The sequence below is a fragment of the Lygodium microphyllum genome, chromosome 24 (genome assembly GCF_053477565.2).
Source record: "Lygodium microphyllum isolate KBCC chromosome 24, Lygodium_microphyllum_v1.1.10, whole genome shotgun sequence".
NCBI classification, from domain to species: domain Eukaryota; kingdom Viridiplantae; phylum Streptophyta; class Polypodiopsida; order Schizaeales; family Lygodiaceae; genus Lygodium; species Lygodium microphyllum.
This window is the reverse complement of record NC_141158.1, coordinates 106,820,694-106,848,110: the sequence shown is the minus strand read 5'-3', so window position 1 is coordinate 106,848,110 and position 27,417 is coordinate 106,820,694. Positions and strand designations below refer to the sequence as shown.

At 40.2% G+C, this 27,417-nt stretch overlaps 1 protein-coding gene across 1 annotated transcript; it reads right to left on the bottom strand.

Moving 5' to 3' along the window:
* LOC148015491 (microtubule-associated protein 70-2-like) lies at positions 1–26,337 on the bottom strand. The gene is made up of 11 exons (XM_087664983.1): positions 24,915–26,337; positions 24,492–24,577; positions 24,303–24,368; positions 24,047–24,217; positions 23,713–23,883; positions 23,472–23,627; positions 22,606–22,752; positions 22,439–22,510; positions 21,750–22,292; positions 20,588–20,775; positions 1–579 (listed from the first exon to the last, which is right to left on the bottom strand). Exons 1-11 carry the CDS (start codon positions 25,129–25,131, stop codon positions 561–563), a joined length of 1,836 nt encoding a protein of 611 aa, XP_087521109.1. The 5' UTR covers positions 25,132–26,337; the 3' UTR covers positions 1–560.
* Between the last annotated feature and the right edge of the window lie 1,080 nt (positions 26,338–27,417).

Genomic DNA, 27,417 nt, shown 5'->3' with positions numbered 1-27,417 from the left:
ATTTTTTTCCAATCAGTGAAGCACCACATCAGTTCATATTCGATTCATGGAAACATCTGAGACACATTCGAATTGAGAAAGTATGAACCTTCAAGAACCCCTTAAAGCACTAGTATCCGTGAATAAATCACTCTAAACAAACACAAATTTACAGCATAAGGTGATCCTGCCAGAGGCCCATAGAGACTTTTTTGTAGTTAAGCTATGATTATCCATTCATTATAATGGTGGCATTTCATGGTGGATAATTTTGACTTTAAGAGGTATGCATATACAAGTGATTCACCAGCAGCAGCCTAAAAAGTGCTGACAGGAAGAAGATTTGACCCTGATGTTTGGCCGGCCAGAACTCCTGAAATTAATCTCCTGAGACCATGTCAGGGATGGCCTATCAGAAAATCCATACCGCTCAGTGGATAAATCTATTTGTAATCTTACTGGCTAGCCCTTACAGAACTGCAAATGTTTTTGTCTGATATCATACAGATCTGCAGCCCTGAGCAGGTTAATTTCCACGTGCAGATTGGCTGTGCATATATATGCTGCACTCAAATTTGTTTTCACGGGTTCCTGCTGCCCCTGCAAACAAACACAATTTTAGCCAACACCATGTTAGACATGAAACGGCAGCACATATAGAAACATAGCTAGCATACAGATGACTGCCACATAGTGAGCTGATGATGCACTTCAATTCTAAGTGGGCTGAAGGTACCAACCAGGTCAGAATTGCTTCACAACATAAACGTTATTTTTCCACCCAAACACAGTACGGATAAATGATGACATTTTTATATACATAACTGTAACACTTTGCCAATAAACCATCAAGAAATGCAAGTTTGGGGCTATTCCTCAGCATGCTCTCCTCTCAAGTCAAGGTACTTCTAATCTTTGCACTATCTTGCCTCTAGCATGTCTTACAATGTTGAGTCTTGATATTGATTTGGCTCCACTAGACCCCTTACAGAAATCTCAAGTTCTCAACTCACTCCTACCTCTCTGAGGGGAGTTGCCAAACAAATCCTTACTTTGGAAGGATCGATAACATACCATCATAGATGGATTCCTATCTTAACAAGAAAAAATGTGTATCCGTTCATAAGGATATGCACTATCAAATTTCATATGAGCTTCAGGATGCACCTAGTGCTGGACAGCTTGGCATACACCCAACTTTGGCCTAGAGCAGCCTAGCAAGGTGTACTTTGTTTGTTCACACATGAAAATATTTGCAAAGACTTAGGTGAGTGCCCCACATTGTCAACTTGATAAAGCTGAACAGCACAAACACATAGGGCTGCTACATCCCTCTTCAATTTCCAACAGAAAATAGACTAGTATATCCATGGCATTTACAGTGGATTGCACCATACCAATAGAGGAAGCATCATCAACATACTCATTTCATGTCCACTTGGCATCTACTTTTTGTGGGCCATAGACACCAGCAAGAGGGGGAGGAAAATGATGAGCACATTCATCTACTGCCACACTCGGCAAGCTATCATTGAGGTATACATTTTTCATTGACTTTTTAAATTTTCTTTCATAATTTTGAGTTTTGTATTATAATTTAATGATCGTGATTCATGAAGTTTAGCCCTCTCTCTATCTCTCTCCCTCCCAAGCCTTTCAATCTCTTGCAAGTTGATTCTTGGATCTTTTGAGGCTCAAGAGTCAACACACACACTCTCTCTCTAAGCATTGTAATTTGTGATTGTAGGTGGGCCCCTCAAATGTGGTGCAAGTTGTTACTGACAATGCATCCAATTGTCAGCGCACGAGTCGTTTGCTTAACACCGAGTTTCCTATGACGGTGTGGACTCCATGTGCAAGTCATTCTTACGGTAAAGATGAAGGTGCTTGTGATGTCTCACAAGTATAGAACACTTGAGTTGAAGCCGCCTTCTTCCACTCAGTTGGCTTACATGTGGTGGTTGTTGGAGCACCTTTATGAGGTGTAGCCCACTCTAGTGTCCACCTTATGGAATGAGTGGGATAAGCATGAGACAGAGGAGACCCAAGCCGTGCATCGCTTGTGCCTCAATGAGCCGTTTTGACAAAAAGTCTATGCCATTGTTATTGTCACAACTCCCTTTTATAGGGTTTTGCGTATGAGTGATTATGAGGGGTCCACCATGGGCCTTCTCATTCACTTCTTTAGGGCCGCATTGGTGGAGATACAAGCTTGCACAATGATCACAGAGAGACAACATGCACATGTTCTACAAATAGGGGAGAGAAGATGAGCGTGGATGAATAAGCATATTCATGTTTTTGCAGCATTGGTACATCCAACTTACAAGTTCCCGACAGTCATGGATGATAGATAGTTCCATTCAGACCAGCTTGCATATTTGACTTGTGTAGTCCTCATGCATAACCACAATGCAATGACAAAGAAGCTAGGATGTTGCGCAGATCAAAGAGGACATGTGGCATTTGCTTCTCCCAATTGTTGGAGGAGAGAGTCGCTTGTGAAGCCTCTCTTTTGGTGGTAAAATTTAGGATACGTGCTAGAGACTCTTCAACCCTCGGCCATAAGAGTCCTTGCTTTGAATTGCTCTTCAGGTACATATGAGAGAAACTGGAGTACCTATTCTCTCATTCACACAAACATTTCCAATCGGCTTAGCACACGACAATTAGAGCGGCTAGTGTATTGCTGAACTAACTTACGCATAATGAGGGCTATGATAAGCATGGGTATTCCAAAGCAAGAAAACACTAAACCATAAATTTAAATCATGATTCCTAAATTCAAAATGACAAACCAAGTTTTAATTTGTTATTTTAGACTTTATACTTTACAATTTAGTATATTTACAATCTTATGTGCATTGTGTAGGTGAATGTTGATACATTCAAGTTGATGGATAATACTCTTCTGAGTGTATATCATGAGATTGATGGGGAGATGATCTTTGCAAAGCTCTATAGAGAGCTTATAGTAGCAAACACTCGCAATCAAGGTGCTCATAGGTGAAGAGTTGGAGTAGATGGCAACAAGGGCACCGTCATTCGGCACCCTCCGACATCGAGGGGTGGTTGGAGGGGCTTGCAAACATATGTGAGGCGAGGCTCTAGTAGCTTTCATCCTGTGCCTCATGATTTGACATCCCCCTTGCCTACACAACCATTGCCTAGGGAGCCATCATTTGATGATAACATCAATGAGAATGAGTATGAGAATGTCTCACCATCTGATGCTGAGAAGTCATCTTCAAACTCTCTTGATATCACTCAAATGGTTCTAATGATGATGATGATGATGATGACAATGATAGTGATGTCTATGGCAACAAGGGCACCGTCATTCGGCGCCCTCCGACATCGAGGGGTGGTTGGAGTGGCTTGCAAACATATGTGAGGCAAGGCTCTAGTAGCTTTCATCTTGTGCCTCATGATTTGACATCCCGCTTGCCTGCATAACCATTGCCTAGGGAGCCATCATTTGATGATAACATCAATGAGAATGAGTATGAGAATGTCTCACCATCTTATGCCGAGAAGTCATCTTCAAACTCTCTTGATATCACTCAAATGGTTCTAATGATGATGATGATGATGACGACGACGATGATAGTGATGCCTCATCATAGGCCACTCTCTTTTTTGTATCATTGTATCCACTATAATGGATATATGTACTAGTTGTATCGCATGTTATGCATGCGATCATGAGGATCTAGCATATAAAATTTTGGCTTTTAACCTCATGTATTCATCTTATTTTGTGATGTCATTGCTATTTTCACTTTAAACATGTGTTCTATCATTTACAGTTTTTTTAAAAACAAGTTATTTTTTTTCATACTAGTATCGTACCATACCTTATAAATCTTAAGTTATCGTTTAGTACTATATTTTATCGTACCTTTCAACTTGACAACTATAGTTCAATGTGGCCATGGCATGCCCTACTAACCTTACCTTTAAGTCCCATGTCATCCCCTCTTATATCAAGTTCTGTAGCCATGTTAATGGAGATAAAGTTAACACAATTGCTAAGATCAAAGAATATCAAAGCACTTTGATCTCTGATCGTGCCCCATGCTCTACATAACTCCATACCATCACCATTTGGCTACTCCCTAAGTGCATCGATGACTAAACCAACTCTGATTTTGGGCTTCTTACCCTTAGCCCATGGTTGTCACATCTAATGGTGTCTGATCAATACTGTTTGATGTTAGTACGACACTAATTGAACTAAAAATATTAGACCTACGTCTAATGCTATGTCCAATGCAAAACAATTATGCATACAATTTCAAGGCCAATAAATAATGTTCGGCCTTCAAAAACTTCAAACATTTAGAAACAAGACTTTAAACATAGATGAGAGAGAGAGAGAGAGAGAGAGAGAGAGAGATTCACTCTTTAGAGCTTGAAGACTACTAATGCCTTGAATGTTCAGTAATGTCACACATACAATACATGCACAAAGCTTGAATTTGACATTTAAATAAAAGAGAGAAAGAGACAACCTTATAGCAAAGATTTTTTCTGTGTGGGGAGGGGGGGAGTGAATGTGTAGATATACTATGAATTGAAAGACCGTATTGAAAGAAGGAGAAAACCATTGCCTAAATGGTCACTTTTTTTAACCTTCGAGTCAATGTTGGACCCTTGAACAGGCGACCAAGAACCCATTAGACAAGATTAGATGGATCAAACTAAATATTCCATCCATTAGACATGGACAACCATGGATTACCCTTATTTTCAGTATTTTCAGCGTATTGTCTATTCGAACAGTCATTGGCAATGAGTCCTTCTCCTATTCACATAACATGGCATTTATGGGCAGCAAACAATTCCCAATGTTTATCCACAATATTCCAAGTTTGATTCGGTCCGCCTCCCTTCTTTTTGTATCAAAAGCACCCTTTTCACCAATCATCAATTAAATTGGCTAGACCAATTTGTCTACCAAGTGTCCTTAAGTAATTATTGACCCTTAGACAGGCATTAATTAATTAATTAATGCCTAGTCTCTAATGTCACTACCAACAATAGTGGCCAATAAATTGGTCTAGGCCCAAACATAACCTATTATAACTTTTGCCTTTGGCATATAAGTCATATTTGCACATTTGATTAGCTTTTAATCAAATGCTAAGCAAAGCAATAATGTTTCACATTCTCATCGATAGACCACCCCCTTGAAATCTTTGCAATCGTCCTCGACTGCACTGCAATGTGCCAAAGCAAAACATACTGCACTAGAATTTTCCAAAAAGGCATCATAGTATAAACAACATTTTCCATTGCGACTTAACCATGCTAATGCCAAACACTTACTGAAAATTTCTAGCCAACGTAAATAAAACATAAGACTCATAAAGAATCCAAAACTACTGCCAAAAATACATAGAATGCATTATCTATTAGGCACTGTAGGAATTCATCTCTTCAGACTAAGATTTGTTTGTAGATAGAAGGATGAAGAAAATTTCAATATGGCACCCATATTTTCAAACAGCCCCTTCCAAAACAAATTGGTCATCTAAGGGTCTCAATCACTAATGATCAACCCTAGCATGCTATGATACTTAAGCACATGCTGCAAAAATAAATGTCCCATATGATCAATACCATATGAAGCATTTGCATGACCAGCACTCATTCCTTCAGCCCCAAAAGCACCAGGGGATGCAAAAGCATTACCATACATGCCACTTTGGGCTCCACACATCATGTCAATGATACCATACATGGGGCTATGCATATTATCATGTCATACCCAAATACATTGGGCCTTGCACACCATGCATTGGTTGTTGCATACCACAAGGAGTTGCGTCGTGCATTCCCATATGTGGTCCCTAACCTACCATAGCATGAAAAATGATGCTACCACCAAATCTATTGGGCCTTGCACACCATGCATTGGTTGCTATATACCATAAGGAGTTGTGCCATGCATTCCTATATGCAACCACTGACCCACCATAGCGTGAAATATGGTACCACCAACAAAGCATCCTAGCTGCTGCATCATTGTATACATGCCCAACTATCCAAAATCCATTGGATTGGCACAATTAAGAATCCCTTGCATCTTCAAGCTACAGTAGCTATCCTTTGGAAACTTATTGCTGCCCACATGCCTTTGAAGATGGCATCTTCTTCTTGCCCTTGCTAACCTTTTTGGGAGAATTCGAAAAACTCTCAAATTGTGGATCTTTGACCAATTGAACAAAGATATCGAATGCTTCCTTAAACCAAGCCTTAAATTGGTCATCATATCCTTTATCTCCTTGTTGCTAGCAATGAGCATCTTGTGGCCTTGAAGGATCCGCTTCTTGATCAACCACCACCTTTTATCCTTGTTGTCCATATTGTAAGCCTATTCCAAGATTAGTGTTGGCATACTTACTGTAAATGCTCAATTGAACACAATTTCAACACTAAAGTAAAACTTTGACCTTTGATCAAGTGCCCCAAGCCCACCAAGTCAAGGAATTTGATTGTGTCTCGACAATGGAACCATGAAACTAGCCTTCCTCCTCGGATAGGGTGCTTGTAACCTGATTTAATAGTAATTATAGCAAGTAATTAATTCACATAAATTAAAATGCACAAGTTATCTCTTAATTTTTGGACAATGGACACCTTGTTGGCCCCAAAACTGGCACCCCTTTCTATATTTCTTCATCTTTTATTACAAATGGATGCAATACAACTAAGATTCACCGACTTCCTTTGCTAAACCAAGTGTTACTTGCTGTCGTTAATAACCAGCAAGCCTTCAAATAATTTGCCCCTTGGCTTGCTTAGGGAATTGGCCTTCTCCCTACTTGTTGTGAGACAAATTTAGCCCCAAATTGAAATTGGCTGGCTGGCCTCATGAATCTGTCAAGAAATGACTACTGTGGAAGCAAACCAAAGAGAGAGTGGGGTTTGCGAGGGAAACACAAAATGTGCACAGCAAACCCTAAGAGAAACTCAAAACATAGAAGAAGATGATGATGAAGCATTGAACCATGCTAAGTGAACCAAGTTGATACAACAAAGCTAAAGCTCAAAAGATAAGAACAAAGTCCTATCCGAATCAAGCAAAAGTATTTGAAGGGAATCTGCAATGTGAAGGGAGTGAAACGCAATTCTCCGGGCAGCAAGCTATCATAGTATTGACTAGAAGTGGAGGACTGTTATTGAGGGAGCGGAATACAATCCTCTGAAGCTGTCGAAAGAAGATCATCAATTGTCGCAGACTAATGTTGAAGCCAAAAAGAGTGCCAGACTGCCAAACATAGCTAGTACTGCCGTCTAATGTAGAGGAGCCTTTGAGTCTTCAAACGCAAGGTAGGAGCATTGATGCCAACTGCTATGGAGTGATGTCAAGTGGTGGAGGAGGAGCCACAAGGCCACATGCTGCAAAACGCAAATCAAGACAACCTCTCGAGCTGATGACAAATGAAGAGGGAGATCGCCGGGTGAGAAAAAGATCCTACGCCTCCAAATGCAAGCAAGGGGAGACGCCAAATACTAATGGTGCTAACACCAAGTGGAGAACAACCTTCCAGACAATCAAATGCAAGGTGGAGATGATGCCTAGAGGAGGAGGAGCTAACATGAGGCTGCAAAAGCTAACATCAAACAAGATGAGCTCCAAACACAAACTTGATGCTGAGGAGACAAGGAACCTAAAGCAAAGGGATAAAGATGGTGGAAGGAGAGAGAGGAATGATGAAGAGAGTGTCAATAGAATGATTGATGGTGATGAGTGTCTGATGGATGTATGGAAGAATGGCATAGACTACCCATAAATAGGCAAACACTATCTAGAATGGCTCCCGGGACAATCTAGGGTGACGCCCCAAATGTGAGCACCTGACCCCTATTTGGGGTTGTATACTATGTGAAACCCTAAAACTGAAGGGAAAGAAATGAATTGCATTCACCATGTGAAGAAACTGCTAGGGTTTGCACTGAGAAAACACTAAGTGTATGACCACAGCAAAAGCACAAAGACACACACTGTGACATGCAAAACTCAAACCCTAAAAGCAAAATGCAAAACTTTAAACTCAAAATTCAAAAACACAAACACACATAAAGAGAGAAGAAGAACTCTAAAGTGAATGAATCAATGTAATAAATGAATGTAAAAGTGTATAGAATACTCAAGGGCAAAGCAATAGAGTGCCAGAGTGTGACCCCCCCCACTGGAGATGCATCCCAAGTGTTGTAACCACCAATCAAAGATATCCAAGAGCAAGAAAGATGAAGACGTTGATCATCACTAGACAACAACAAATGTGATGAAGGATGATGTAGATAGCAACCTAGACTGCAAAATGCAACAGTGGAAGGAGCCGTCGAAGGGAGAAACCGAACGCTAGGTATTGGGGGGCAGCAAACGAAACCAAGAACACATGCTAGAGAGAATAGCGATAGCTAATAGACAATAGTAGAGATCTGCACGTAAACGTTAGAAACCTGTACTGAAGGGATGGGCTGAATGGCGGGCAACCTATCTATTTATGGATATAGATGGATCCTCCCAAATTAGGTCTTACACAAAAACTCTCTCAAATCACTCCTTGTTTTAGGGTTTTTATTAATGAAGCATGTTTAAAGGCTTTTTAAGAGACTAATCAACATGTAATGCATTGTTTTAGCTCAACACTCCCTCTGAAGCCCAAAACAAGGTTAGAAAGTGAGGCCAATGTAGTTTCATCCCAAGGTGTTCCACCCCAGAGCAACCAGGGCATCGGACAAAAGGTGCACAATGGCTACCCAGTGGCCTACCAAGACTACAAAGGCGATGGTTATATTACCAAGGGAGTCCAAGTTGTCACCCTAGAGAGAAAAGGGCATCGAACAAAAGATGCATGTTGGTTGCCCAGTGGCCTACCAAGTCCAAGGCATAACGGAGACGGTGGGATTAGAGATGGTTTGCGGTCAGTTAAGTAATTGTGTCCATGCGGAAGAATGAAAAGAGATTGTCAAATCTGACACACCGTAAAACAAATAAGCTAACCCAACCGATTCAAAATGTCGATGATGAGAAAAAAAAGATGATAGAGTAATATGGTGGGTTGAAAGAACCACCGTTGGAGACAACTCAAGATACTGCTCAAGGGTGCTTTGCACAATGAGATGCATAGTATGCTAGATGTTGAGAATGCTCATACAACAGGTGCCACTTGTTCCTTGAATAGTTCTCTCGTGGGAAAATTGTTCACTTGTCCAAGCGTCCTTCACAAAGATGATAGAATCATGCAATGCATTATGCAAAGGAGAGTTACATCACGCAAGAGAGACCAATATCAAAGATAAGTACCGAGGCCTCTAGAATACCATGAAAGGGTAGGAACTCCCTCTCACCCTAGATGTCGATGCCAAAGAAGGAAGAGGAGCCTGATGTCAATCTTCATGTGGTGCCAAAAACCGTGATGAACATAAAGATGAAGCACCTCGACTGGAAGAGTAAGATAGAAGTCACCATTGTGATAGCTTCAAGAGAGACGTTACACGAGCCACCTTGGAAAGCAAAGCCTCCATGCTAGTAGAAGAGTAAATCTCCTAGGAAGATGAAACCATGAAAAAAACGGTATGCATCCCATGGCTCCAACCAAAGAAGGACCATTGCAAACTTGCATGTTAGCCCTACACTAAAAATACAAAACCCTACAAGAGAGATCACAATCTGCAAACTAGAGATCAATAGTGAGTTGCTCCAAATCAAAACTAAACTTAAAGTAAAGCAAAATGAAAAAACAATGCAATGAGTGTGCATGTGAATGCAGTAAAAGACTAAAGAAGGAAAAAATAAAGATAGAGCCACCATTGTGTACGTCCATCAACAGGTCACTATGTCACGAGGACATGTGTTTTTGAAACCTCACTTAATATGTGGATTAATTTTTAATCACATGGTTAAGTAAATGTTACACATGTGAGATATAATTGGGATCAGAGTAAATTTACGAGCTCGGGACCTGAGGAAATCACAGGATGTCAAAGGTAAAAGTTACTATAAGTTAAGCTGCACAAGTACTTGGTGGTATCTGGTGCCAATTATTGACCTAGGTCATTCATTTGACCATAAGTGTCAGTTGGTGATACTAGGAAAGTGGCGTTTAATGATATCTAATGCCAATCTGATGGTCAAAGATGATGCACAGACACTCCGGAATGGAAGTTACCTAGCCAATCTAATTATTGGCTAGTCAGATTATTTTTCAGGGCACCGAAATAATTATTAGATTAATTTTCTATATTTAAATATTAAAAATTAATATTTAATTATGGATACTGCTGGAAAAACCATTTGAGAAAGCTATCACTTGTTAAAAATGCCCATACAAGGCTGAAAAACGTCTTTAGAGACTAGAGAGAGGCATTTTAGTGTATTCAGCTTACAAGAGAGAGGAATGAGATGATGCTCGTCTGATTTGCATCCATTGGAGGACCTTCTGAGGCAACCAGGACAGGAAAAGACCAATCAACAATAGGTGACAGCATCTACAAGCTGTTGAGACAGAGCAACAACAGTAAATGACTGAGAAATTCAATTCTTTACACCTATAAGCTGTCAAGATAGTGCAGCAACAGTAAATGATAGATTTTCTTCAGTTCTTCGTGAAAAAAGTCCGAATTTTCTCTCTCCTCAGTATAGTATTCTCTCTCATCTTTCACCCTTTCTACAACCTTGCTCCAAAGAATATAGCATTGAGATCACCAGAGGTTGAGAAATTTCATATTTATCTATTGTAAACTCTAATCTATAGCAGAAATTAGGATTTAGCAGTAGCCTCGAGAAGCGTGTCAGAAATTGGAAGCTCGGGACTTGGATTCAACAAGGCTGAAGTTGTTTTTAGTCTATTCAAGTGAAGGAACGAGCAAATCATTCAATTTAGGGCATTTTCCATCTCCATCAAAGCAAGTGAAGGCCAATTGATTGCTCGAGTCAAGGGGCAAATCAGATTGAAGACTTACTAATCATTTTGGATAGCAAGGGGAGTTGGAATATTGAAAGAGATTAAGAGAATCCCATTATACATCAACTTCTTGGCTGTCATGAGAATATATATTTTTGAGACCTCACTTAACATATGAATTAATTTTTAATCACATGGTTAAGTAAATGTTGTACATGTGAGATGTAACTAGGGTTAGAGTAAATTTACAAGCCCGAGACCCGAGGAAATCAAGGGATGTCAAAGGCAAAAGTTGCTATAAGTTATGCCGCACAAGTACTTGGTGGTATCCAGTGCCAATTATTGGCCTAGGTCATTCATTTACCCATAGGTATCACTTATGAAAAATGCAACTTAAGAGAAAAAACAAGAAGGGAAGAAAAGGGACAAGCAGTCCAATTACAGGTTACAATTGAATCTTGAGACTACCACAGACCTTAAAAAGGTCTTGGAAGATCGCATACCTAGCAATAGGGTGGAATTCACACTTGGCGAAGTTCTTGAAGTCACGAAGCATGAATTTTATGATACAATCACTGATATGTTAAAACGAAAAAGACAATTTGATAGTGAAGTTTTGCAAGCATTGATGCAAGTTGACAAAGACATAGAGAAACAACTTCAAAGGAAATATGATAATGCATGTAATGCTAATTTGGAGCACAGACTGATGTAGAAAATGGGTTAAATGGAAGTGTAAACACCAAGCTTGTGGCTGAAATTAGTCTTATGGGCAGTAGTAAGCATAGAGAGAAGGGTATGCATAATGGGGATGTCCATCAACAAATACATGTGCAACACTAGAGAAGTGTCGTTTAATGGTACTTAAAGTCAATCTGATGGTCAAAGCTGGTGCAAAGATACTCCGGAATGAAAGTTGTCTAGCCAATTTAATTATTGGCCAGTCAGATTATTTTTCAAGGCATCGAAGTAATTATTCGATTAATTTTTAGTATTTAAAGACTGAAAATTAATATTTAATTGTGGATAATGATGGAGAAACCATTTAGAAAGGTTGTCACTTGTAAAATGCAAAACTGAAAAGCATCTTTAGAGGCTAGAGAGAGGCATTTTAGTAGATTCAACCTGGAAGAGAGAGGAAGAAGATGTCACTGGTCTAATTTGCAGCCATTAGAGGACCTTCTGAGGCAGCAAAGAACAAGAGAAGACCAATCAACAGTAAGTGACAACATCTACAGGCTATTGAGACAGAGCAGCAACAGTAAATGACTGATTTTCTTCAGTTCTTTGCCTCCACAAGCTGTTGAGACAGGGCAGCAGTAGTAAATGATAGATTTTTTTCAATTCTTCATAAAGAAAGTCTGAATTTTCTCTCTCAGCATTCTCTATCATCTCCCAGCCTAGAGACTGTTAAGACAGGGCAGCAACAGTAAATGATTGATTTTCTTCAGTTCTTTGCCTCGACAAGCTGTATAGCATTTGCTCATGTGCCTAAAGAGCTTTGTGGAAAGCTAGGTGATAAAGCACTTAATGAATTTTTGTTGGATACAGTTTAAAGAGCAAAGGCTACTATCTATAGTATGATCCTTGCACTCCAAAGATTTTTGTTAGCAAAGCCAGATGATAAAGCACTTAATGTATTTTTGTTGGATATAGTTCAAAGAGCAAAGGCTACTATCTGTATGATCCTTGCACTCCAAATATTTTTCTTAGCAAAGATGTTGCTTTTGCTGAAAATGCTACCAGTTCTCGAATAGTTTGGGATGTCAGTCCCCCTATGAGTCTAGAGATGTCTTTGAGGGTCTTTTGCCACTTGCATTGGGATCCAAGCCTACTGTAAATGCAAGAACAAATGTATTACAGCAAGCTGTTGCTACGCCACCTCCCCTAGATCAGCCTTTGATTGATCATGCTTTGCCTCCAACAATGGACCAAGCAATTGAGCAAGAAAGAGCTGCTGTAAATTACAACAAAAGCAGTCCTCAATTGATTGTTACAGACTCTCGAGGAGAGTAAGATTGATGCTCCTCTGTCTCAACGTACAAGAAAGGCTACTAAACAGACTACTCAGAATGCAAGGGGGGCACATTTTATGGAAAATTTGGAAGTGGATGCTCTTCTTGATAAGATGCACTCCTAAGCTCACTTTTGGATGAGGATGAGCCTACTTCATTTCATGACATATAGCAAGATATACATTGGTTGTAAGTCATCGAAGAGGAGTTGAACTCCATTGCTACTAATGGTACTTTGAATTTTGTTGAGTTGTCACTTGGCAAGAAGGCCATTTGCACTAAATGGGTTTCTAAACTCAAACATAAGAATAACAGTTCAATTGACATATACAAGGTTGGTTGCCAAAGGCCATGCTTAGAAAAAGGGCATAGATTTTGAGGAGACTTTTGCTCCCACATCCAATATGAGTGCAATTAGATGCATTATTGCTATGGCTGCTCATCAAGGATGGAAAGAATATCAGTTAAACATTAAGACAACATTTCTTAATGATGACCTTCATGAGGATGTCTATGTATCACAACCTCCAAGGTTTTGTGGTTAAAGGCAAAGAGCACTTGGTTTGCAAGTTAAACAAGGCTTTGTATGGCTTGAAACAAGCTCCTCATGCATAGTATTCGAAGATAGATGCTTATCTAAACAGCAAAGGATTCAAGAACAATCCAACTACTCTTGTTCTATACATTAAGAATGAAGGGGGGAACTTGCTGGTTATCATTCTTTATGTAGATGATATGCTACTCATGGAACCTAAAGAGCAAATATGGGCCTTTTACATTACTACTTGGGGATTCAATTCACCCAAAACCAACATGGTATCATCATGTCACTGTCACAATATGTGGAAAAGCTTCTACATAGGTTGGAACATGCAAGATTGTAAACCTATAAGTACTCTGATGGAGCAAGGGCTGAAGCTTTCTATGCCTGATGGTAGTGAAATGTATGATGTTGCAACTTACAACCAGACCTTTGGATGCTTTATTTATCTTTGCAACACACGCTCGAACATACAATTTGCAATATCTCAAGGGAGCAAGTTTTTGCACAACCCATATACAATTCATTGGCAAGCTACTAAGCAAATCTTCCATTACTTACAAGATACTCAAACACATGCCTTGATATTTCCCGAGGGGGAGACTTGCAACTATAGGCTTACAATAATTCAAATTGGACTAGAGATTCACATACTCGACAGTCTACTAGTGGATATTGTTTCTTCTTGGGCCATTCATGCATTTCATGGCTTAGCAAGAAACAACCTACAGTGGCTACCTCGTCTTACGAGACTTAGTATAGGGCAATCTTCACAGCAACAATAGAATATGTACAATTGCACAAATTGTTAGCTAGTCTACAGATTTCTTTGGAGGTCCTACACCCATTCCCTTGGACAGTCAGAGTGCTAATGTAGTAGCATGAGATCCTATGTTTCATGCTCGTACAAAATAGATTGAGATTCATTACCATTATGTAAAAGACAGATCTTATACAAGAGAGATCAACTTGATGTATGTTTCCACACATGAAAATATTGTAGACATTTTCACCAAGGCTTTACCATGTGAGAAGTTTGAGGCTTTCTACCAGGGTGTGTTATAATTTGCCAATTCTAGGCAATGTCTGATGTAATTTGTGTGGTGTGCAAACACTTAATTTAAGTCTCATAATGTGGTGTGGACACTTGTCTTAGGACTTTAATGTGGTGACACTAGGCCCTAGAGTTAGTAAATTCAACTCTAGTGTAGGAAAGGTTGGTTAGGTCAACCTTAGACCTTAGTTGTACGTTCATTGAGTACTCTCAATCAATCGTAACATCAAGATTCTAAGCATTCGAGAATTCAAATTAACTCTTCAAGCTTCAGTGCAAGTTCTATGTGTTGTAGATAACTAGGTATCTTCAAATCTACTACAAATTCATTGTTTTACAGCAACAAACTTCGTGTATGCTTGAATCTTTGTGCATCCCAAGATAGCTATACAGACCATGATAAACAATAAATTTATGTCTACTAAGAATCTTCAAACTGTGATAATCAATATATGAGAGAATTTTTCAAATTTGAGCTCAAAGACGGTATGAACAACACTTGCCAAGGGCCGGAGATCCTCCAAATCAAGTCACCTAGCCAGTAGTCCCTAAAGTGCAATCATCTATGCTTGGATTGCACGAGAATCAAGTTGTTGTGGAGATAGACTAGGGTTTGCAAAAGAAAACACCCACTGTACTCACATACCCATGTACACACCCTCACTCTCAAACCACTTGAGCTACAATCGCCTTGGCCAATTCAAACCTTGGATACACCTCTAAGGCATCTTTTAAATTTCAAACCTTTCTCCACCCAAAAAAAACAAAAACAAAAACTCTTAAGTGTACAACCATGACTAAACACAGAGAACTCAAACACAAATGCACAATGCAAAATGCAAAAACACTAACACTAACACTAACAAAGAAAAAAGTGAACTTTGAAGTGAATGAATCAATGATGTAGATGAATATAAGAATGTACAAAATGCTCGAGGAGAGAGCTGCAAAAGAAAACACTGAGAGAACTCAAACACAAACACAAACAAAGAAGCAAGAGAACTCTGAAGTTAATAAATCAATGTTGTAAATGAATGTAAAAACATACAAAATGCTCAAGGGCAAAGTTGTCCAACAGCAATGGCTATTGTGGGAGCGGGCTAAGGGAGTAGTCGAAGAGTGACATCCACTGAAGACAAATCCCACATGCTATCACCACCAATCAGAGTTGAGAGTGCTGAATATGGAAGGGTAACGGGCTGGTCACCAAAATGCAGCAATCTGGAGGCTGGAAATTGGTAGACGCAAGTGTACCACCTATTAAAGGAAAAATCTGGTCACTTGAGGCTAAGAACAGACAAGTAACAATAGGAGGAGAAGAATATGATAGGTCGATATGCTGAAGCGTCAGACATGGGGCTAGAAAGGTCACCTACAATGCGACAACAAATGCCTAATGAAGAAGGTGGGTGGGATGCAGTCGCAGGGCAACTGATCAGCAAAATGCAGCCATAGAGCACCTCTTATAGGTTGGGCAACAACTGGTGGACGGTTGCTAGGTGATGAAGAGGATGTGGGAGCAATCAAGAAGGGTAGGACAATCACTAGAGGAGGGCTATGTTGAGGTAAGAAATGCATTCCATGCTGATTAGCCACTTAAACAGACCTAAAACAAGATTAATTTAATGAAAACCCTAAAACAAGGAGCGTTTCAAGAAAGTTCAATGAAACCCTAATTTAGGAGGGCCCATCCTCATCTATAAATAGACAAGCTTACCCCATTCAGTCTCAATCCCTTCTGTGCAAGTCTCTCACCTGTGAATGCAGATTCAGACCACCCACACACACATGGTTGTCCAGCCCTAGCAATTGCTGCCACACCTTCCCTCTGCTGTGTTTGCACCTCTAATGTGTAGGCAACAATCCGGCAGCCCATCTCCCTCATCATGCAACAGCATCTATAGCTTGCGTTTGGTGTCCTCCACATCAGGTAACAATTCCTCCATCAACGGCGATAGCTCCTGCCAGCCCTCTTCCTCACCTATCCAACGCCTGCGTTTGGTGCTTCATGCCCTCTTGACACCTACATTTCTGCATCCTACACTCCGACTAGTGGTCATCACAGACTTGGGATCCGTCTCCAATGGACGTTACTCTCTAACACACTGCTTTGCCCTTGAGCACACTGTACACTCTTATATTCATTTACAGTATTCATTCGCTTCAAAGTTATGCTCTTTCTCTCCCTTCTTCTATTTGTGTTTGAGTTTCTGTATTTGAGTTTTGAGATTTACGTTTAGTTTTTGAGTATTGCTTTCTGTGTCTAGGTTTGTCTCGTTGTGCTTCTATCGTGGTCATACACTCTGTGTTTCCTTAGTGCAAACCCTAGCATGCCTCCACACTTCTTCTTCATAGGCTAAAGGCTAGAAACAGGTGCTGACAACAATAAAAAGATTAAGGACTGATGTGACCTACAAAACACAATAGGTTGATGGTTGGCAGCCTGTCTATTTATCGATGTAGAAGACTCCTCTCAAATTAGAGTTTTGCTTATGGGACACTAGAACTCTCTAGGACTGTGCACTATTTGATGAAACTTTTGGTAATTTGCATATTTTGGGGCTGCTTTAAATTGTTGATCAATTTGTAATGCATTTTTAGCTCAACACTTGCCAACAGCAAATTTGTGTTCAACAACAGTGGAAACCCCTATTATAGTAGTTCCCTAGCTGAGATTGGCCATTCTCTGTTGTTCAAGCCCCAAACTGCCCACAATAAACTTCCTCAACCTTGCATAGCATATTCTCTCTCTATGTGCCAAGTGGCAAACCTATCTGTGAATAACTCAACCTCTGGTAATGAATTTCTAGTAAATAATATTGGTGGAAAATGAAAATGCTTGGCCTTGCCAAGGAATTGGCCACTATCTTGCCTCAAATTTAAATTCATAAGCCCTATGAGCTTAAAAGTATTGAAACTTTCATCAACCTTAGCCAAGACATTAGACGTTTTAATTCTCTAAACCCCATGACACCAAAAGTCATTCCCAAGGGCATAGTATGAGATTTTGGCCAAGATCTAACACCAAGTACCCACTCGCACCTGTCCACCACAACTTCGACCAATGTCTCCTACTATCCAAGCTAGGGTTTGCCTATCACCACGACTCACATTTTAACTTATTGATACATGTGCACTACTTAATTGTGCCAATGAAATAAGTTTAAAAATCACAACCCCATTACAAGGAAAATTTAAACATCCTCCATGTTGCAAATATGGTGGATCCAAGTCAACCACTCTGTTGATGAGATCAAAGGAGAACACGCTTACATAGTACAAGGAGTTTTCATCATTGGATGGACACTTGTAAATACATGTTTTCCCTTATCCAAAGCACTCCATTTTACATTAACACAATGTCAATCCATAGGTAATGCAAGAGAAAATGCAAACTATTATACTCAAACAGAATGCTACACACAACGTAGTGGTACAACTTGAGTAGCACCCTCGTGTGGATTGTTAACTTGCCCAAGCACCCTTTAATAAGCGTGAATCATCAAGATGCAAACAAATGATGATACGAAGGTATGAATAAATCAATACAATGAGGACAAAGATTCTATATGCACCAAGCAAATAATACCTTCCCCTTTTATCATCAAACTATGATAGAAGAAGCATCCCCTCTCACCCCAACATGTCAATGTTGACGAAGGGAGAAGAAGCACCCAAAGAAAAAGAGTGAAGCACGTGTCTAGCTGAAAACATGTTAAATGAAGGGCCTCCAAGGTAACCTCAAGAAAGGCTGTAACTAGACCTACAAGAAGACACCTCCATGCTAGTCCGAACTATGAAGCCAAACCAAAGAGGAACAATTAGTATAGGAGAATCGAACTATCACAAGTCTCTACTCTGATAAAACCAAAAAATCCTATAGAGGTTAGTTCCAAGCCAAAACACAAGCAATAAGCGTAAGTACCATATGAGACCATATAACACACATACCTCTACTTGAATGAAAGTGCTTTTAGATACTTTTGTGGATGCGAATTTTGTGTTTTTTTAAGATATTCCCACTACCAATGGATAGACATGATAAGGACATAGGATAGCAACAATAGACATGTACAAGAGAAAAGAGGTTACAAGCTAGAGCACACCATACTAGAATCAAATGATATGCAAGTGAGAAGAATGGTAGGGTCTCAATCAATGTCATTGAAATCTAAAAAGAGTGAGAAAAGGAGCTCCATGATTCTCTGAACTAGAGGGTCTCATGGGAAAGTTGGCTCTATCACTTCTGGCTGCGAGCTACATGTAGATGGTAACTTTAAACTTACAATGTAAAGTGAATATCGTATCAAGTCTATCCTCAAGGCGAACAAGGAGAACTTGAAGGCCAAAGTCCATGGGAGGATTGACAAACCAAATAAATAATCCCTCAAGTGTAACGGAAGCAAGTTGAGGTGGACTCGAAGCCATGTGACCAACATGTTGACACTGCAAGCATCTTACTAGCATGGATAAGCCACGAGTGTTGGATGATGACCCCCTCTTAACAATGAAGGACACGCAAAAATGCACTCTCCTAATATGTTGGAGTTACCATGTGGAGAAGAGGATTGGGTTTTGGATGGTTGGACTTCCCTTGGCTTTTGAGAGCCACTTGTGACGATTTTTGGCAATGCTAACAATACCTATTTTTGTTGGAATACTTTGCTAACCCAGTTTCAACCTTGGAGGGGAGTTTGCTCCTCACTACTCAACTCAATCTTGAGGTTGTTCTTTCCATCCCTTGCTTTCTCTTTTGTGTGGTAGAAGTCAAGACCCCCTCTGAATATGGCAAGTGAGATTTATTGTGAATGTGATTGAGCAACCTTGTGAAATGCAAACGTTGACATTGAAATTCATAGAAGGTGGGCAATTAGAGCTATGAGATAAGATCCTACATAAAATCAAAATATTTAAGTCACAACTGTCTAGGCCCAAATCTAACACCGAGTACTACCTAGTACTTGTTAAGCATAACTTATCACAACTTTTGCCCTTGACACCCACTGCATCCTCAAGGTCCTTGGCCTGTTACCATGAAATAACTACCATGTGCATCACATGTGCTAAACAACCTTGCACATTTGATCAATAACTTAATCAATATTTTCACATCCTCGCAACACATTCACTAGTTGTGCACTTGATTGTAGCCCACTTGTTCATCAAATCCTCACCCTAGACAACATTTTGTAATGCTAAGTGATGATAGTCTAACCATCATTATGCTAGATAACAAAGGTGGTATTCCGAGCTAAGTGATAACAATCTAACCAACATTGTGCTAGAAAAGAAAAGTGGCATTCAAGCTGAAGGTCATTTAGCTGTCATAAGAGGCACCTAAGGTAGATTGCTACCCCATGACATGCCGAGCTTCATTAAAAGGCCAACTTGAAAACCATTGCTCAAGGAGTGCTCCTCAAAAAAGGAAAAAGAAACAACCCTACCAACTTTAGTTATTCACAAGGGAAGGAAGCATAAACCATTGATCACAAACATCTTTTCTCCCTATTGGGGATTCATAACTTCTTGTAAAAAAACCACCAACGTAGAAAAATGTTGGGTTTCACATAACCTTTCTCTGCACCTCTGTATAATCAGACATTTTCTGAGGTCACAATTGTCTATTCAGCACGACTGTATGACTTATGGCCAGCCTTCTAACTACTCTAGAGTGTAAAAACTCATGCTAAACATGTGGCTTCCATTTCTCTTCATCAGAGCTTTCTTATTGGTTGCTCCTTACAAAAAGGATGCTCTCTTTTCACTGTCCATTTCATCTCTCTTTGTTCATTATTCAAGGTGACTCGCTGCAATCCTTCAAGTTACCCTCAAGTATGTATCATCGGAGTAAGGAGAGGATTTAGGTTGCCCTTTAATGAAAATCTCTAGTGTAAAACCATCAAATAGCAAGTAGTATCAGATTGGCATACACCGTGCAATCAATGTGCATTCAAACAAAAGGCCTATAATCTTGTCTTAAGTCTCATCTACATAGCAGTTCATTAAAGTATGAATGTGAATCCCTCAAACTGCTTATCTGTAGAAAGTGAAGCTCATGTGGTTCAGAACAACCCACCTGCCAGTAAGTGGTTGTGAGCTATTCACAGGTCCCCTAGCACTGTTTTGGCGCCTGGACCTCGACTCCTGATCTCTGTCAATGCGCATAGCAGCTACCTCCTTCTCCATAATAGCCACCTCTCTTCGCATCTTCTTTGCTTCAATATCCATGGCTCTTGTCAAAGTTTCTACTTTCTTGGACAGCATCTGAAGAACCCAAAATTGAAATCATCATTGAAACTTTACTACAAGTTCAAAGCTTCAAAAATCACTCACTCACCCACAAAAAAAAAAAGGAAACCTAGTTTGAGCCTCAAACAGATGCAAAGAAAAGAAGCAACTCCTTAGCTTTACAGCATTATACACTCTTTCTCCACTGGCAAGAATCTGCCTTTACTGATCACAATTCCTCTTTTTCTGCCTGCATTCTTCAAACCTTATTATGAAACAGCTCACCAACAACTGTAAGGTTCATGATCCAAACAGCTATTCATTCTGCTCGTGCAAACACGCAACCAAAACAAAATCCATTATTCAAACACGCCACCACTTATGAGGAGAAATAGACCCAAAGACAAGGGAATGGACAATCAATCACCAAAAAAAACTATCACAGGCACAAAATCTATGATATCAACAAAATTTTTTACTTGAACTAGTCACCACTTGTGACCAGAAATATCCAGCGATAGACTTAAAGACACATGAATGGACAATTGATCACCAACAGAAACTGTCACAGGCATAAAAACATTCCAGGCAGATGAATTATATACGCAAGAATGCCAAGTACAGCCTTGGACCTCTTCTGTGACAGCATGCAGGACCACAATAAGTCATCATATTTCATAACTCTTTGCTCATAATACCCCCAACTTAAAACATTTCTAGGGAATGCATCGTTTTCTAATAAATGGTCAAACTGTCTCAAAAATTCAGCCCTCATTGCAGTTCCTACATTAAAACAAATAGGTGAAGCTACGTATTCAACTTTTCATCCTCTACAGACTAAAAATAAAAATTAAGCCAAAGCAAAGGCCTGCAGTTGAGAATAGTCAAGCACTTTATCAGCTGTGTAGAATTACAACACTGAACCAAAGAGCGTGCTGCATCTAGCTCTCAAGATTGACTAAAACTTTGAGCGCCCTGAAAGAGGAACGAGTGTAAACAATGGTGCACACCTCAATAGCATCATCTTTGTCTTTGAGGCTCTGATCCTTCTCATGACTGGCTTTTCTCAACACAATCACTTCTTTTTGCAGCATGTCATACAGTACTCCGGAAACCATATCATTCATTCCTTCAGTAAAACTGTTCTTGGTGTCCAGATTTTCTTTCATCAGTTCTTCATCCTGGGCACAAGGAGCTGAAGTAGGTCGGTTTTGGTGTTCCTCGTAGCCATTTGAGAAAGCCTTACCCCTGCTTGGCAAGCCATCAGCAGGCCTCCCTCCATCGAAGGATTTTGTCAGCTTGGCATCTTTTAATAACAAAGAGCTAGACACAGAACCCCTCAACTGTGAGACAGAATTGCGGCGTTTACTGTTCCCATTTGCTACTGATCTGGATAAATCCTCTGCTCCTCCCATAGATTGTCGCCTAGATGAGCCATACACTCGAGACTTCAAGACCTCATCACCTGCACTGCTAGAAAGACGGCGAGAAGCACCATTTGCTGATCCTTTCAATCCTTCTTCAAGTACTTTGAGTCGCAACTGAAACTTTTCCTGCCAATGTAAAGCAGACTTCAATTTCTATGCACCCGGACACAGTGCATTCCAAGAAGCAGACTTCAATGTAAAGCAGACTTCAATTTCTATGCACCCGGACATAGCGCATTCCAAGAAGCTTTGAAAGTAAAGCAAGTATGGACCTTTAACTGAGCTTCTGTCCTGGCTGTACGTTCTGCTATATTCAGCTTGTCACGAAGTTGTTGCATCTCACCCTGCAAACACAAATACCAAGAAACTTTACTTTCAACATAAGAACAATCAGGATTGGATAAAAATATTCACGCAACCATGTTTACATAACACTCACCTGCATGAATCTTCTTTCCTCAAGCCATTGTTTGACAGGCATGACTTTGTCATTTGCATCTTTCCATTCATTCGCAACAACAACAGCCACTCTATTTGCTGTGATTTTAGCTCGCGCAAGCTCTCGCTCAAGAGTTTTTTTCTCCTCCTGTTAGAAGGGATTAAGCATATTTACGATCCTGAAATGCTCAACTTGCAAGGGTCACAAAGACTCCCAACTTTTGCATAAGTGCATTTAAACAACTTCAGAATGTGACAGATAGAGCATTATGATTTACGAACAGCTTATAACATTATTACAACACTTTCAGGATAAGCTTTGAGGAAATCATAACCAAGAGATCCAAGCACACAGACTTTGGTGATACAATATAGTGGAAGGCATAGCAACTGAAAATTTGTATACCTCATCATAAAAATAGACAGGTTAAGAGCAAGGTAAGGAGAAGGGCAAAGAGGAATGAGAATGAGAAGAAGAAAATTAGAGGAGGACGACAACGACAATGATGACAATGAAGAACAGGAACAACATCCATGGTGGAACTAGCCATTCATATTAGTAAAACAAGAAATATGCCTCCAAATGGAAACTTGGACTCCTGGCCATAAAGTTGTAGATTAGCATCCCATACAGGTAGACACCTGTATTTCACAGGGTGTCTGCTCACATGTGTATGGAACTAGGAAGACTTCAATTGCAGTTACTCTGCTTATCAGCCAGACCTCAGTCAATTCTTAGGTTGTAAGTTTGTCGTTGATTTGATGTGTGACTCGTGTGCAAGGAGAATGAATGCTGTGTATATGTGTCCATCAGTTTGACATCAACAGTGGCAAAAACAAAGAGCTGAAAAACTCAAATGGTTGTACCATTAACTGGGACATCTGCTGCTGTTGCTCTCTAACAGTATTTGCTGTAGCACCTCCTGCAAGGACTGCTTCTTCAAGCTCAGCAACTGTTGTGCTCAGCTTCTCTACCTCAGCAATCTTCTGCCTATGCATCTTCTCCAAAATCTTGTTTTCTTCCTGGCACATTGCACATATGTACACTCAAAATCATCCTCAAATAGCGATCGCATTTACAAAAATATGTCTTAAGATATAACATTACCTGGCAGATCTCCAGCTGTTTCACCAGTTCTTGATTTCGATTCTGAAGGTCATCTACCATGGCAGCCTTTGCCTCTGCAAATTGGACAGTCCTTTCAGCCTCTAGAAGGGCAGCTTCTTTGGATTTTGTGAGTCTATCAAGAGCCCTATTATTGTCCTGCAGTTTTGCAACCTGAACAAGGAGTGTGTGTAGAGGCATTACACATTGTGATTTAACTACAAACCTGTACGTTTCTCTACATTCCATTGTTATAGCATTTTGCATTTTTGAAAATCTTTTGTTTTGGGGATGATGGATAAGACAGAGAAATTGTCAATTACAATTCAAGCCACACCTCTTGCCGCGAGATCTTCAATTCTGCCTCAAGGGGAGCAAGGATAGCCTCTATTGGGGGTAGGTCTTCATCTTTTTGTGCTGCTTGAACTCTACGCAGTGTTGCTTCAGCTGCATATTGAGCCGCTAGGGCTGATTTCTTCTCATCATTAATTTTCTTCATTTCAAGGTTCTGAAACAAAATAATAACATTATCAGTAGAAGAGGGACAGTCACTGCATATTTCAAGCTAGCTATTGACTAGCGGCCAGCCACACCTTGTTTTCCAGCAAAAGCTCTGCCTGCTTGAGCTTGCCCTCTGCTTTCTCCAACAAATCAGAGAGCTACACAGACACATGCATACATTAACTGTTACATACCTTCATACACTAACTGAAAACGACATCTTGAAACCAACTTGAACTATTCAACATTTCTCCAAATTTAACAGAAATGACTCTGCGTACCTCTTCAAGTGCCTTCTCCTTTGCACGCTCAGTGAGTCGCAATGCCTTAATCTCAGCTTGAGCATCTGCAAGTTCTCGATCCTTATCTGACATAAAGGATTCAGTAGCTAATCAATACCCATAAACAATAATATTGCAGAATGGTAGACTTATAAGAACAACTGAACCTGCCTCGGTGCCAACCCTTTTCTTCCAAATTTGAAAGAAAAGAAACTATGAGTTAAGTTAAAATATACAACGCAATGAAATACTAGTATGCCCCAGTGCCATCATTTACAGATATGCATATGTAAAATACACAAGCAACAGAGATGCCTGAAGAAAAAACTTAACATCTCTTTTATATGCACTTCTCATGCATTTCTGGCAGACAGAACACCATTAAAAGACGAAGAAAAGCTAGGTCTAATAGCAGAATCTGACCTCGAACTTCATTCTCAAGTCTGTTCAATTCCACCTTTAATGGATTTGAACCATGGAGCAGGTTAAAGAGCTCATCTGTATCTGCACTCTGCTTTACAGCACTCTTACGCTTGGGCTTTGAATCGGATTTCTTGCTATGGAGATCATGAGGCAGCTTGCCATTCTGGTAGACTGGAAAATTATCGTCTTCATCCATGCTGCTCGTGAACTCTGACATTCTGTACAGCAATTACTGCAGCTTGGCTGCAGAAAATGTCAACATTGCGATGATATCTTCAACAGCGACATATGTGTGATACATTACGAGCTGCTAAAAATGAGCAAGTGCCTTCAGCACATTGAGACAGATCAATTTTGTGCCTGGTTCAGAAAATTCAAAAACGATGATGCTATAAACTGTCACGACAATCAGTCTGACATCTGCTACTGATGAGGAGCTCGACGCCGGAGAAAAACGATGAGACCTTGCAAACGTAACTTTGAAAAATTTTCTCTTTTACTGCTACTGTTGCTGCTTCGGAAAGTGAAAGTGCGATTGCCGCGTCACCGAACGTAAAGATTGCAAACTCCGCGAGAAGCCAGGACGTCTGACTGGATGTTGGAAGTAAAAGCAACGGATTTTCAAAGGCTTTGTCTGTCCCTTGCGAACTAGAAGAAGAAGAAGAAGAAGAAGACGAAGCTGCCTACTGCGATGTACCCTGAACTGCTGTGCCGTTTGTAATCTTTGATTATCTTTTACGCCTCGGATGTTGTTACGCAAGACAGACGGCACGTAAAGAAGAAGATTGGCAGAGGTACCTACTGTCGGCAAGCCCGTAGGTACGCGCGGCAATATTCGAAGGAATTTAAGTCATGCACATCCCTGCAATTTTCCAGTTCGCATAAACCTGTGAGCTGTACACGGACACAGAAAAGGGCAACGGTGGAAGAAGAGAATGCTTGACGGTGTCTTCAGTAAGCAGGTTGCAAGCATCAGCTGCAATGGCAAGCTACGCCAAACAATGACCTGGACGAGGCGGAGAAGGAGGAGAAGGATTACTTAGCTGAAGGCACAGAAAAGGAGAGGGAACGCTGCTGACGAGGCCATTGTCTAAATTTGCACTTCTGGGAGAGAGAGAGAGAGAGAGAGAGAAAGAGCGAGCGAGCTATGGCGGACATAACAACCAAGCGTTCAAAACAAAAATGCCATGTCGGGAAGAAGACGACGACAAACACGCTCCCCTCCCGTGTAAATGCGCCCTTAGCTTTTTTTTGTTAATGATAATTTGAAATTGTACATATGCCATGCAGGTCTATTCTTGGCCAACCCAATGCCCCATGGCCATTGGCTATCACCCCTCCCCATGGGTCGATGAGCACAGGAGCTCAAGGGCTCGACTATGGTGGATCAAAGAGGCGTTAACTCTGGTGAGTTCTTTGTCTCATTGGACTCACATGTAGCCAGTTTTAAAGGCCTATAGCATCCTAAAACGATTGCAAAAAGTGCTTCAACTACCTATCAATCTTTTACATTACATAATCACTGCACAATTGAACAATGTATAAAAGCTAACATAGAAAGTTTCCACGCTTTCCAAAAGATCTTGCAGTTTAACCAAAGTCAAGAAGATTCTCCTCCCAAATCATAAAGGGTAGGTCCATTTTTTTCCATATTGTGTGCAAGCTTTCACAGGTTTGCAATGCCTATGCTTGTGTAAAATGTTTAGTCTTGTGCTTGTTATCCTCATAACACATCAAAGTTGAGGAAACTAAGATAGTAGATGACTCAAAATGCATGCCAACACATTGTTTGATCTTGAACATTTATGAACCTCTCTCTCTCTCTCTCTCTCTCTCTCTCTCTCTCTCTCTCTCTCTCTCTCTCTCTCTCTCTCTCTCTCTCTCTCTCTCTCTCTCTCTCTGAGAATCTCATTGTCCCTCACTCAGATTTTCTTGAACCAACCCAAACCTAAACTTTGCCACGAATCAAAAAAGTGTCACATGAATGCATCATGCCCTAATCAAGCAAGTAGTGACAATTTCACATGAAAGGTTCTTTTAGGGTGTTGTTAGATAAAGATCATTTCCCTTTCCATTGTATGTTGAGTTTGTGCAATTTCACAAGAAAGGTTCTCTTAGGGAGTTGTTAGATAAAGATCGTTTCCCTTTTTGTTGTGTGTTTAATTTGTACATAGGTGTACAAGATTTTCCTCTTAGAGACTTTAAAAGCATCATCACACATCACATTACAATAAACAAGTAAGGATCTCTATGGATGACAATTGAATAGCTTTAACAAAAAATATCACTCCCCAACTTAAATGCTTAGCAAGAGGCTCCAATGAGTTGGACATAAAGCAATTCAAGTTTTTGCAAGCTTTTCATGCATGCACACCACATCACAAAAGCCCTTTTCATCTACTAACTAGATGACCAAAATATGCCAAGCCCAACCTTGCTATGAACTCATGAAAAGAGATCCATGTCATAAACCTAAGTTGTTACATACTCACAAAATATAGGT